Source organism: Oryctolagus cuniculus, chromosome 1, assembly GCF_051225735.1.
Source record: "Oryctolagus cuniculus isolate XC-2025 breed Fujian yellow rabbit chromosome 1, ASM5122573v1, whole genome shotgun sequence".
Classification (NCBI taxonomy): Eukaryota; Metazoa; Chordata; class Mammalia; order Lagomorpha; family Leporidae; genus Oryctolagus; species Oryctolagus cuniculus.
The window spans coordinates 6958371-6967663 of record NC_142867.1 but is presented as its reverse complement, the minus strand read 5'-3'; the positions used below and the strand labels follow the sequence as shown (position 1 = coordinate 6967663).

Genomic DNA, 9293 nt, shown 5'->3' with positions numbered 1-9293 from the left:
CCTGCCTGTGTCACTGTGTCAGCATCCAGACAGCTTCCGAGACCAGAGCTCATGGGGCCGGAAGCCCGGATTCGGCGCGTTCAGGTTACTGAAAGAGAACCCGGTCTGCGCGGAGTCCCGCCCCCTGCTCTCACCAGGGTTCAGTGAGCGGGAGAGGGGACCCGGCCCTGAAGCCACACGCCTGCCCTGTCCCCAGCTCGGTCTTGGCTTGAGGGCCCAGCCCCCCTGGCTGCAGCCCACACGGTGTTTTTCCACCTTCACCTTGGCGCCCCACACCCTCGGCCGCTGCTTCCTGAGACCCGGGCTCAGTCCAAGCTCCGTGGCCATGCTTCCCCTACGGCCTGGGTGCCCAGGGCTGAGTGCAAGGCAGCAGACCAAGGCCAGCAGTGGCCGCCAATGCTTCGTCCTGTGGAGGCAGGACATCCGGGGGCAGAAGGAACAAAGCAGCCCCCCGAAGTTGGTTTCTCTGAGGGGCGGGGGAGGGTACGGCCATGACCTTGGTGCCTCAGGTCGCCTTCCCAGCCAGGGGGTCCCAGACAGACGAGGGTCTGGGCCTAACACTGCTTCCAGCAGCCGTGGGCTCCCTCCCGAAACATCAGCCTGCGGGCCGACACTGCCCGCCACGGGGACTAGGCCTGGAGGCCTGGCCACAGCCCAGCGTCCCCTCCACCCACCCGGCTCAGCCGCCTCAACTGCAGGTTCACTAAGTTCACGGGAGGCAGGGGCGGCCTGGGGACTGGGGCGGAGCAGGCGCCCTGCGGGCGGGCTGCTGTCAGGCCCTACTACAGAATCCTGTCGGACTGAAATTCTGCTCAAGGTCACGCGGCCTGTCCACGCGTGGAGACCCGGCATTCAATCCCAGCGAAGTCCAGGCGCTTCCCACAGCAGCTAGCGCGAAGAGGCCGGGCTGGCCGGGGCTGTGCGAGAAGCCGGGGCGACGCACAGCGGCAACTCACGCCCGCCTGGCCTCGCTGTCACGCCGGCCGGAAGTGCCTTCGGCCCTTCGGGCGCTCACTCGCCTCTACCTAGACGGACCACGGCTCCGCCGGAAATGACGCACCGGTCGCGCGGCGGGGCGGGGGCGGGGCTAGGGCGAAGCCACGCCCGCGGGCGGCTGCGGCGGGTTTCGCCGGGTCCAATGAGGGAGGGCGGCGTGGCCCGGCCTGGGAGTGACGAGGCCGCGCCTGCGCAGAGGCGGCAGCACGACCGGGGTTGACTCCGGGGGCGCGGCGAGGAGGTGAGCGGGGGCCACAGCCCGGGCCGGGGGAGCTGGGGTGCAAGAGGGCAGGCTGGACCAGGTCGGGCAGCAGCGGGCCGGGGCGCCGAGTGTCAACGAGGGAGAGGCGACGAGGGGGTAGGGGGTTGGGGTTGGAGCTGTCGGAGATGCCGCAGGGGGAGGGTCCTCACGCCGCACGGGGCGGAGCCCTGGTACTCGGGGCGGGAAGTGGGACGGAGACGGGCGGGGCCGCCCCGCGGGCGCCAGTGAAAGGCGGGGCTCGGCGGCTGGGGGCGGGGCCAGGGGGCGGGGCCCCGCTCGTGGAGGAGGGACTGGAACCGGCGGGAGGTGGAGCCTCGGGTTTGGAGACTCAGGGGCCCGGAGCCCGGGCCCTGGGGGCGGGGCTTCAGCCGGTGAGTGGCGTGGCTAGGGTTCCGGAAAAGGGGTCTAGTTCTGGTGAGGGCGGGGCAGTAGGGCCGGGGGCGGAACTGTGCGCTCTAAGGGGCGGAGCCAAGGAGCCGAGTGAAGGGCTGGGCGCGAGTAATGGCCCGGGGCGTCCACGCGGGGGCGGTCTCCGTGGGGGCCGTGCGTGGGGCCGCGGGCGGCCGCGAACGCCCCCAGGAGAAGCGGTGTGGGTGGAGCGGGCCCGGCGGCCGGCAGACACGGGGCCGGTCTGGGTGCCCCGCAGACCCCCGAGGGCTCAGAGCTGGGGCGGCGCCCCGGCCGGTGGCGCAGGGGCGGCCTGGGGGGTACCGCAGGAGGAGCGGGGCTCCCCGGAGCCACCCAATGGCGACGTGTGGGTGCCTCGGGGCCGACCCCCTGCAGCGACCTCTGAGGTGTGGGTGTGCTGGGCCGGGGGCAGCTGGGTGTGGCGAGAGTGGGGCCGCCCGGCCGAGGGGGCTGCTGTGCAGCCGGACAGGGTCTGGACCTTGCGTAAAGGGACTGGAGGGAACTGAAGAGCGGAGATGGGGGCCGGGAGGGAGGGGAGGGCTGGGGGCGATCGAAGGGGCGGGGCCCTGGCTGCTGTGGCCTCCCCTGACCCCCTCCCCCCGCTGCTGGGGTCCTCGGCCAAGCCCCCTTCTCACTGGACTGGTAAGTGTGGTCTCGGATCCTGGGGGAGAGGGCGGTGACCCGGGCAGGGCAGGCCAGGTGCCGTGGGGGTGGGCGGTGTGTAACCCTCTCGGCCGGGGTCTGTGCCCACAGAGACATGAGGCTCAGCTGGGTCCTGACGGTGCTGTCCATCTGCCTGAGCGCCCTGGCAACGGCCACGGGGGCCGAGGGCAAGCGGAAGCTGCAGATCGGGGTCAAGAAGCGAGTGGACCACTGTCCCATCAGATCGCGCAAAGGGGACGTGCTGCACATGCACTACACGGTGGGTGCGGGCAGGGCCTGGGGGGCCGGCTTCCTGACCAGCCAGCCGGTGGCCTCGTCCGGCCAGGTGCCTTGTCCTGCCCACGGCTCTGTCCCCTTCAAGGACTAGGGTGGCCGGCACCGGGCGAGGGGTCAGCAGTGGCCGCCTCTCCTCACCGGCTTTCCCACGGCCCGCAGGGGAAGCTGGAGGACGGGACGGAGTTTGACAGCAGCCTGCCCCAGAAGCAGCCCTTCGTCTTCTCCCTGGGCACTGGCCAGGTCATCAAAGGCTGGGACCAGGGGCTGCTGGGGTGAGTACCGCGGGGAGGGGAGCCGTGGGAGGCACGTCCCAGGGCCAGGGCCCCGGGCCGAGCCGCCGGGCGCTGAGCGTGCGTCATCCTGCAGGATGTGTGAGGGGGAAAAGCGGAAGCTGGTGATCCCGTCCGAGCTGGGTAAGAGGTCCCTGGGGAGCCGGGGGTCTCGGGGGTCTCAGGAGGGTGCAGCCCGCCTCGCCCCCCCTCGCCTGCACCCCGTGCGTTCATTCCAGTCCGCGCCTCTTCCAAGTCTGGCTGTGCCCAGCAGTCCAAGCAGGGCCAGACCCTTTGGCCACGCCGCTGCAGTGCCCACCTCTGCCCCCCGCCCTGGGCATCTCCACGTCTGGCCTGAGCTGGGAGGGGCCTGGCCTAGCTCACTGTTTCTCTGTGTCTTCTGCAGGGTATGGCGAGCGGGGCGCTCCTCCCAAGATCCCAGGTAAGCGCGTTTCTCCCCTCTCCCGCGCGGCTTCCCGCTCCCACGCCCGCGATCTCACGCCAACCCTGCTCCCCCCACAGGTGGTGCAACCCTGGTGTTCGAGGTGGAGCTACTCAAGATTGAGCGCCGGGCCGAGCTGTAGCGGCGGGGCGGGGCGGGGCGGGGCGGCGCGGCCCCCAGGGACCAGACTGTTCAGAAAAAGAGAAACACCTTCTGGCCTCAGGAGCGAGCTGTCTGTGTGTGCTTGGGGCCCCAGGGGTCTCGGGAGGCCGCAGCCTCAGCTTTTCTGACTTGGGGTCCCGGCTCCTTGCCCAGAGGGAAGGGGAGTCTTCCTCCTCCAGCCACAGCTCCCCAGCGCCCCGGGCCTGGTCTGGGAGCCAGCCCTGGGCTATCGCCATGGGTACGTGGCCCTCAGGAAGGCCTGGGGTCACCTGGGGAGAAGCCACCCCCCACAGAGACAGCGAGCCTGTTGCACCAAAGGCTTACCCTAGCTTTATTAAAGGGCCCGCGCCGCAGCGTCGATATAAAAACACAAAAAGTCCCGTCAGCATAATAACAATAAAAAACCCCAAAAATGGAAAACCGAGGGGTTGGGAGGAGGCCCCTGGGCCAGGGGCACGGGGAGCCCTGCTCATGGCGCCAGGCCTGGCCGCAGGGTCCCGGTATTGCTGTTGCTACGAGGTCGGGGGCAGCGATTGTCGTGGGAGCCACCGTTCGCCCGGGTCGGGGAGCGTCACTTCTTCTGGGGTGTGCTCAGCTTCTGCATGCCCCGGATCTTGTCCAGCAGGCCAGAGATGAAGGCCTGGACAGGAGGAGGAGGTTAGGCCTGGACGGAGGCCCGGGCTGCCCTGCCCTCCCACCCGGGAACGCACTCACCTCGGTGGGTTTGTAACAGTCGACCAGCAGCTCCTGGTGGGGAGGGAGGGAGGACGGGCGAGCGGTGAGCGCGCGGGACCGGGGCCAGGCCCACTTCCCGGGACCCAGGTCACAGCCGCAGACCAGAGAAGGCCCAAGGGGCAGTGCCCCGCAGCCCTGCAGCGGCCCCCCGCCCCCTCACCTTGACCCTGGCCGCTCGGGTCTCGTCACTCTCCATGTCCAGGAGCTCGTCCACGTCGATCTCCAGCTCTGGGATCTCCTCCTCCTGGGGGGGCGGGGGGGCAGGGCGTGAGAGGGGCTCTGGGCCTCGGCTGGGCAGCAGCGGCAGCTGCTCCGCGAAGGAAAACAGATCAGCCCTGTGCCAAGGCAAACTGCCCAACGGAGGGGGGGGAGCTTCCTGTCCCTGCCAGTGGGCACCCGGGGTGCCAGGCAAGGCCAGACCGCCAAGGCTGGGGCCCCGGGAAGCCGGCCGATGTGTCTCCCCGACATCCGGAGGCCCCCGGCTCACCAGAGCACCGGTGGGACCAGCTGTCCCAGTTCATCACAGCCCGGTCCCCTCCCCCAAACACCTGTCACAGCTTCCTGGGGGTGAGGAGGAAGTGAGGGGTGAGGGGTCAGCGGGAAGGACCCAGGCCGGCCAGGAGGGAACAAAGAGCCCATGCTTCGGTGAGGGAGGGGGCGCCCACCACCCCTCCCCCCCAGGAAGCAGCTCGCCCAGTTCGAGGCAGCTGCGGTGCACGCCTGGGCTGGGGTAGGCAGCACTGGGCGAACCCACTCCTCCACCCTGCCCCCCGGGGCCTGAGTCACCGTCTGAGCAAACCGGGAGTCACGGGGTGGAGAACCGGGGCCCCCGAGGGTGGGCTAGCCTGCCCAGAGGCGAAGATGGCTTTCCAGGCTAGCCCATTACAGCCGCCCTCGGGGGTCAGCCGCTGCCTTCTGCCCAGGGCCCAGGCTGTCTCCGGGGTGTCCCGCGGACACCAAGTCTGACCTGGGGAGTGGCGCGCGGGGCCGGGGCTGCGGCAAGCGGAGATGAGCGCGACTTAGGTCGGCAGCGGGGCGCACCCGAGGGGGCGGGGCCGGCGGGGCGCACCTGGCAGTCGTAGAGCCGCGTGAGCTGCTCCAGGATCCACTCCTCCAGGTTGAGGCGCTTGCGGAGCTCCTTGCGGTCGTACTTCACGGTGACCTTTCCTTGGCGCCGCACGGGGCCCTCGTCGTCCGCGCCGCCCGGGCCCTCGCCGGCGGCCCCAGGGGGGCTCTGGAAGTAGACGCGGGGCCCTGGGCCGCCGCTGCCCGGTCCGGGGGCCGGAGCCGCCACCGCCGCGCCCCCCGCGGGGCCGCTGTCCGCCATGGCGGCGGCCGGGGCCACGTGCGCGCGCGCCGGGCCCCTCCCTGCGCCGCCGCCTCCGGGACGCCCGCCGGCTGGCTCCGGGCCACTGGCTCGGGTTAGCTCGCGGGCTCGGCTCCGCGCGGCTCCGCGGCTCGGGCGGCGGCGGGGGCGCCCGGGGGCAGCTGCAGCATGCGGAGCCCCCGGGCCTGGCCTGGCCGCGCGCCCCGCCCCCTCCCCGCCGATCCGCCCGCCCTTTGTCCCCCGCGGCCGCCGCCCGAGCCGCCGCCGCCGAAGCCGCTTTCTCTGTCTCGCGCTCTTCCTCCGCCCCTCGACCACACCCCCTTAAAGGGCCAGCCCCGCTGCGAGCCCCTCGCCGCACCCCGCCCCCGGGCGGCAGCCGGGGGAGGGTCTGCTGGGCAGGGGTAGGGGCCTGCTTGTCCGCGCCCCCTCATGTGACCGTCCGGCCCCCACGCCAGGCGTTCTAGACGCCCGGAGCCAGGCTTTGCACGCTAGTCCTGCTTGGGCCGCCTGCTTGTGTCCTCATGGAAGCAGAACGGGGCCATCTGGGGCGGAGGGGGAGCGGGCACTGTCCGTGGGACTCCGGCAGAGCCCCAAGGCCTGGGTCCCCCGGCCTCGGTCAGCGAGAGGCGAGCGGGCTTCTCTGCCCGGGCCGACACGTGGACCGGGCTTCCGGGGATGGAGAAGTGGAAGGGGCGGCCCGGAGCTGCGCGGGTCGCCCCGACGCCCCGCCCGGTGGGCGGCCACGCCCCCCACGGAAGAGGCCCAGGTGGAGAGCCGAGCCGGCCGGCGGGGCCTGAGGTGCCGGACCCGAGGCGGCCACCGCCCACCGGCCCAAGATGGCGGCGACCCGCGGAACTGTGGGAAATGTAGTTCGCGGGTGCGGCCCCGTGTGGCGCCCCTCCCCCGCGGCCGCCGAGCGGCGCAGCGCGGACTTGTCCGGGGCGCCCCCCTTGGGCCGGACCGGACCGGACCGGACCGGGCGTACCCGCCTCCCGCCCCGCCCAGACCCGCAGCCGGTGTGTGCACAAGAAGGAGGGCACTCGGGCGCGAGGAATTGGGGCTGGCGGAAGCAGGGTGACCACGAGCGCCGGCCCCTGCACCCCCACCCAGGCGCTTCCCTGTGAGGTCTCCGGGCAGCTCCTCCGACCTTCACGGGCCACCGGCAGCCCGGGCGGGCCTTTGCCTTAGCCGGCTGGCTTTGTTGCCTCTCTGGCACGTGCCTCCCACCTGCAGGCTGGGACCCGTGCAGCCCCCGCTCCGACCCTGTGGGCTGCTGGTGTGCAGCCGGGAGTCTGCCCCCCACTTCAGCCCCACGGGTGTTCGCGTTAGGCAGGCGACCACGTGAGACCCAACACGAACAAATGACGGAGACAATGAACGGCTTCCGCCCTGCCTGTCTCGGCAGAGGGTCCTGGGGAGGCTTCGACCGGAAAATGCAGGGAGCTGGATCGCTAGCCACCAAGGCTGCGCCCCGGAGCTGGGTGAAGGGGAGCTGGGATTCCCAACACGGGGGACGCAGGCCGAGTGGCTGGACCCCGGGACGCCTGGACACCCCAGGACTGCCACACAGCCTCTCCTCCACCCCAAACAAGGGGTCAGAGGCTGAGCAACGCTGTGTTCTGCTGGCCCCTCACGAGCGCCCCTCTCTGGACGCTGGACAGAGAAGCCCTGGGCAGCAGGTGGGACTCGGAGGGGGGCTGGGATTGGTGCCGGGTCACCCACGCCCAGGCACAGGCCTCTGCACCTCTCCTTTCCCTGCAGCAGGGGAGAAGCGAGGAGGAGACCCAGGTGGTAGGGGAGGGAAGGGTGAGCAATACCTCTGTCCACAGCCCCCTCTCGGATTTGGGGTCCCTCAGCCAGCCTGGGGGGCCAGGGAAGGAGCCACGCCCCCCACCGGGGCCACTTGCCCGGCCTGGACGCCTGCTCCAAGTCTGAGGGGGCGGAAGGAGCACTTTGTCCAGGTCCAGATTCTCTGCCCGCCCACCTCGCCCCATGGGGCAGGGCAGCTCCTTCTGAACCCCAGCACCGATTGCGTCAGGTGCTCTTGGATCAGAGGGGGGGCACTTAAGCGGCCCCTTCGGAGCCGTGGCTGCTGCACGAGGCCCCTTCCAGCCCCAGCTCTCCCAGAATGCAGAGCCCCCGTCCGTCTTCCTCCCAAGGCTGGTCAACCCACATGTCAGGGGCCCCTTTGGGGGTCCCCTGGGCTGGGCTCTTCCCAACTCACTGCCTCCCGCGGGGCTCCCAGGCCACACCCGGCTCCCTAGGGCCCACTGCTCTGGGCAGCCCCTGCCCACAGCCAGCCGGCTTGAGAGCAGGCGGGGGGGGGGGATGCTGGCCTGCCCCACCTAGAGCCTTAGCCTTGGAGTGGAAGAACTGGGTTCAAATCCTGGCTCTGCCCAGTGGGCTGAGAGGCTGAGACTCTGCCCAGGAACCGGGGCCCCAGAGTGGAGGGACAGCAGCCCCTTGGCCTGTGCGGCTGCTCCACATCTTCTCCCACCCCCTGCAGGGTCCCAGCCCCCTCCCAGCACAGGACAGCTGGGGCTGCTTGCAGTGCCTGCCTCCCGGCGCAGAGGCCCTGGGGAGGGCTGCACCCTTCCGCCATGACTGTCTGCCGAGAAACCCCATTACCATTCCCAAGGCTGGAAGCCGGCGTCAGAGGAAGGAGCCCTCTAATGGGGGCCTTCCTTGGCCTCAGGAGACAGGGGGTGGGGCGGGGAGAGGAGACTCAGGCCCAGGAAAGAGCCCCCCCTCCCCAAGGACCAGCTGCTCAGTGCTCTCCTAAGCAGCCCTGCGCGGTGCCCCTCCGTCCTGCCGCCCGATGCCCTCACCACCTGGCATCCGCGGAGACAGCCAGCCCCCCAACGTGGAGGAGGCTCCGCCCACCTGCTTATCTTGTCCTAGCTCTGAGAAGGGAGCCGAGTCACAGAGATTAGGTTCTGCGCCAGCAAGAGCAGGACTTGCACCCAGGCCCGGGGTGGGGTGGGGGGGAGCAGAGGCCGAGCTGCACCCCAGGGAGGGCTGGTGGTGTCTGGGTGTCGGGGTGGCTCTGCAGCCCCTGGGAGAGAGGCAATGGTCGTGAGTCCTGTCCCCCTTTCTTTGTCTTCCCAAGGGCAGGGAGTGGCTGTGAGAAGTCTGAGGCTGGACACCCCCCAGGAAGCTGTGTGACCTTGGGCAAGCCTCTTGCCCTCTCTGGGTCCCAGGTAGAGACGAGAATTGCAGCCTACAGAGCCAAAGCCAGAGCCTGGGAGGTTCACTGGGTTGGCGGCCAACACAGTGGGGATTTGGAGGGAGGCCAGTGCCCGGCGGGGCTCCTCTTGGGGGTCCGAGAGCCTGGGGCAAAGGGGCCTGCAGGCCTGTCCTCCTCAGCTGACCCCTCCTCCCCCAGAGCGGCTCCTTCTCTTTCTGGGTTTCTAGGTGACTTGGCTGGCCCCTCTGGATGAGTTCTACTTTAAACCTGCTGCTGCCACAGCCTCTGTATTGGGGGGGCTCCCACAGGGGCCCCCAGGCAGGTGCCCCCCCGGCTGAGCCCTGCGGGAGGGGCTGCAGCCCTGCCCCTCCTCCCATGCCTGGGACACAGATTTCAGGGCACCTACCCAGGGCCAGGCACTGCAGAGCGCCCCCTCCCCAACTCCCTCCTCTGGGCACACCCCCGAGGCTCGCACCCCTCTGGGTGAACAGCCCTTTGCGGTTCTGACAGAGGCCAGCAGTGCCACGCCGGTCTAGGGGTCTACGGCGCAAGCAAGGGGCTGTGCC

At 70.6% G+C, this 9293-nt stretch overlaps 3 protein-coding genes across 4 annotated transcripts; 2 read left to right on the top strand and 1 right to left on the bottom strand.

Moving 5' to 3' along the window:
- The first annotated feature begins 1267 nt into the window (after positions 1 to 1267).
- Positions 1268 to 3541, top strand: LOC127487463 (uncharacterized). The gene is made up of 6 exons (XM_070069094.2): positions 1268 to 2308; positions 2420 to 2588; positions 2765 to 2877; positions 2972 to 3018; positions 3281 to 3316; positions 3397 to 3541. The coding sequence occupies exon 1, from the start codon at positions 1384 to 1386 to the stop codon at positions 2170 to 2172; it is 789 nt and encodes a 262-aa protein (XP_069925195.2). The 5' UTR covers positions 1268 to 1383; the 3' UTR covers positions 2173 to 2308; positions 2420 to 2588; positions 2765 to 2877; positions 2972 to 3018; positions 3281 to 3316; positions 3397 to 3541.
- Positions 2424 to 3541, top strand: FKBP2 (FKBP prolyl isomerase 2). Its single transcript, XM_051833135.3, has 5 exons — positions 2424 to 2588; positions 2765 to 2877; positions 2972 to 3018; positions 3281 to 3316; positions 3397 to 3541. The coding sequence occupies exons 1-5, from the start codon at positions 2424 to 2426 to the stop codon at positions 3456 to 3458; spliced, it is 423 nt and encodes a 140-aa protein (XP_051689095.1). The 3' UTR covers positions 3459 to 3541.
- A 244-nt stretch (positions 3542 to 3785) lies between these two features.
- PPP1R14B (protein phosphatase 1 regulatory inhibitor subunit 14B) lies at positions 3786 to 6203 on the bottom strand. Of its 2 annotated transcripts, none has more exons than XM_051833118.3 (4): positions 5283 to 6203; positions 4374 to 4457; positions 4193 to 4225; positions 3786 to 4118 (listed from the first exon to the last, which is right to left on the bottom strand). In XM_051833118.3, the coding sequence occupies exons 1-4, from the start codon at positions 5538 to 5540 to the stop codon at positions 4050 to 4052; spliced, it is 444 nt and encodes a 147-aa protein (XP_051689078.2). In that variant the 5' UTR covers positions 5541 to 6203; the 3' UTR covers positions 3786 to 4049. The 2 variants fall into 2 exon arrangements, with proteins under 2 accessions (XP_051689078.2, XP_069925214.1); XM_070069113.2 differs by having other exon boundaries at positions 5181 to 5793.
- Between the last annotated feature and the right edge of the window lie 3090 nt (positions 6204 to 9293).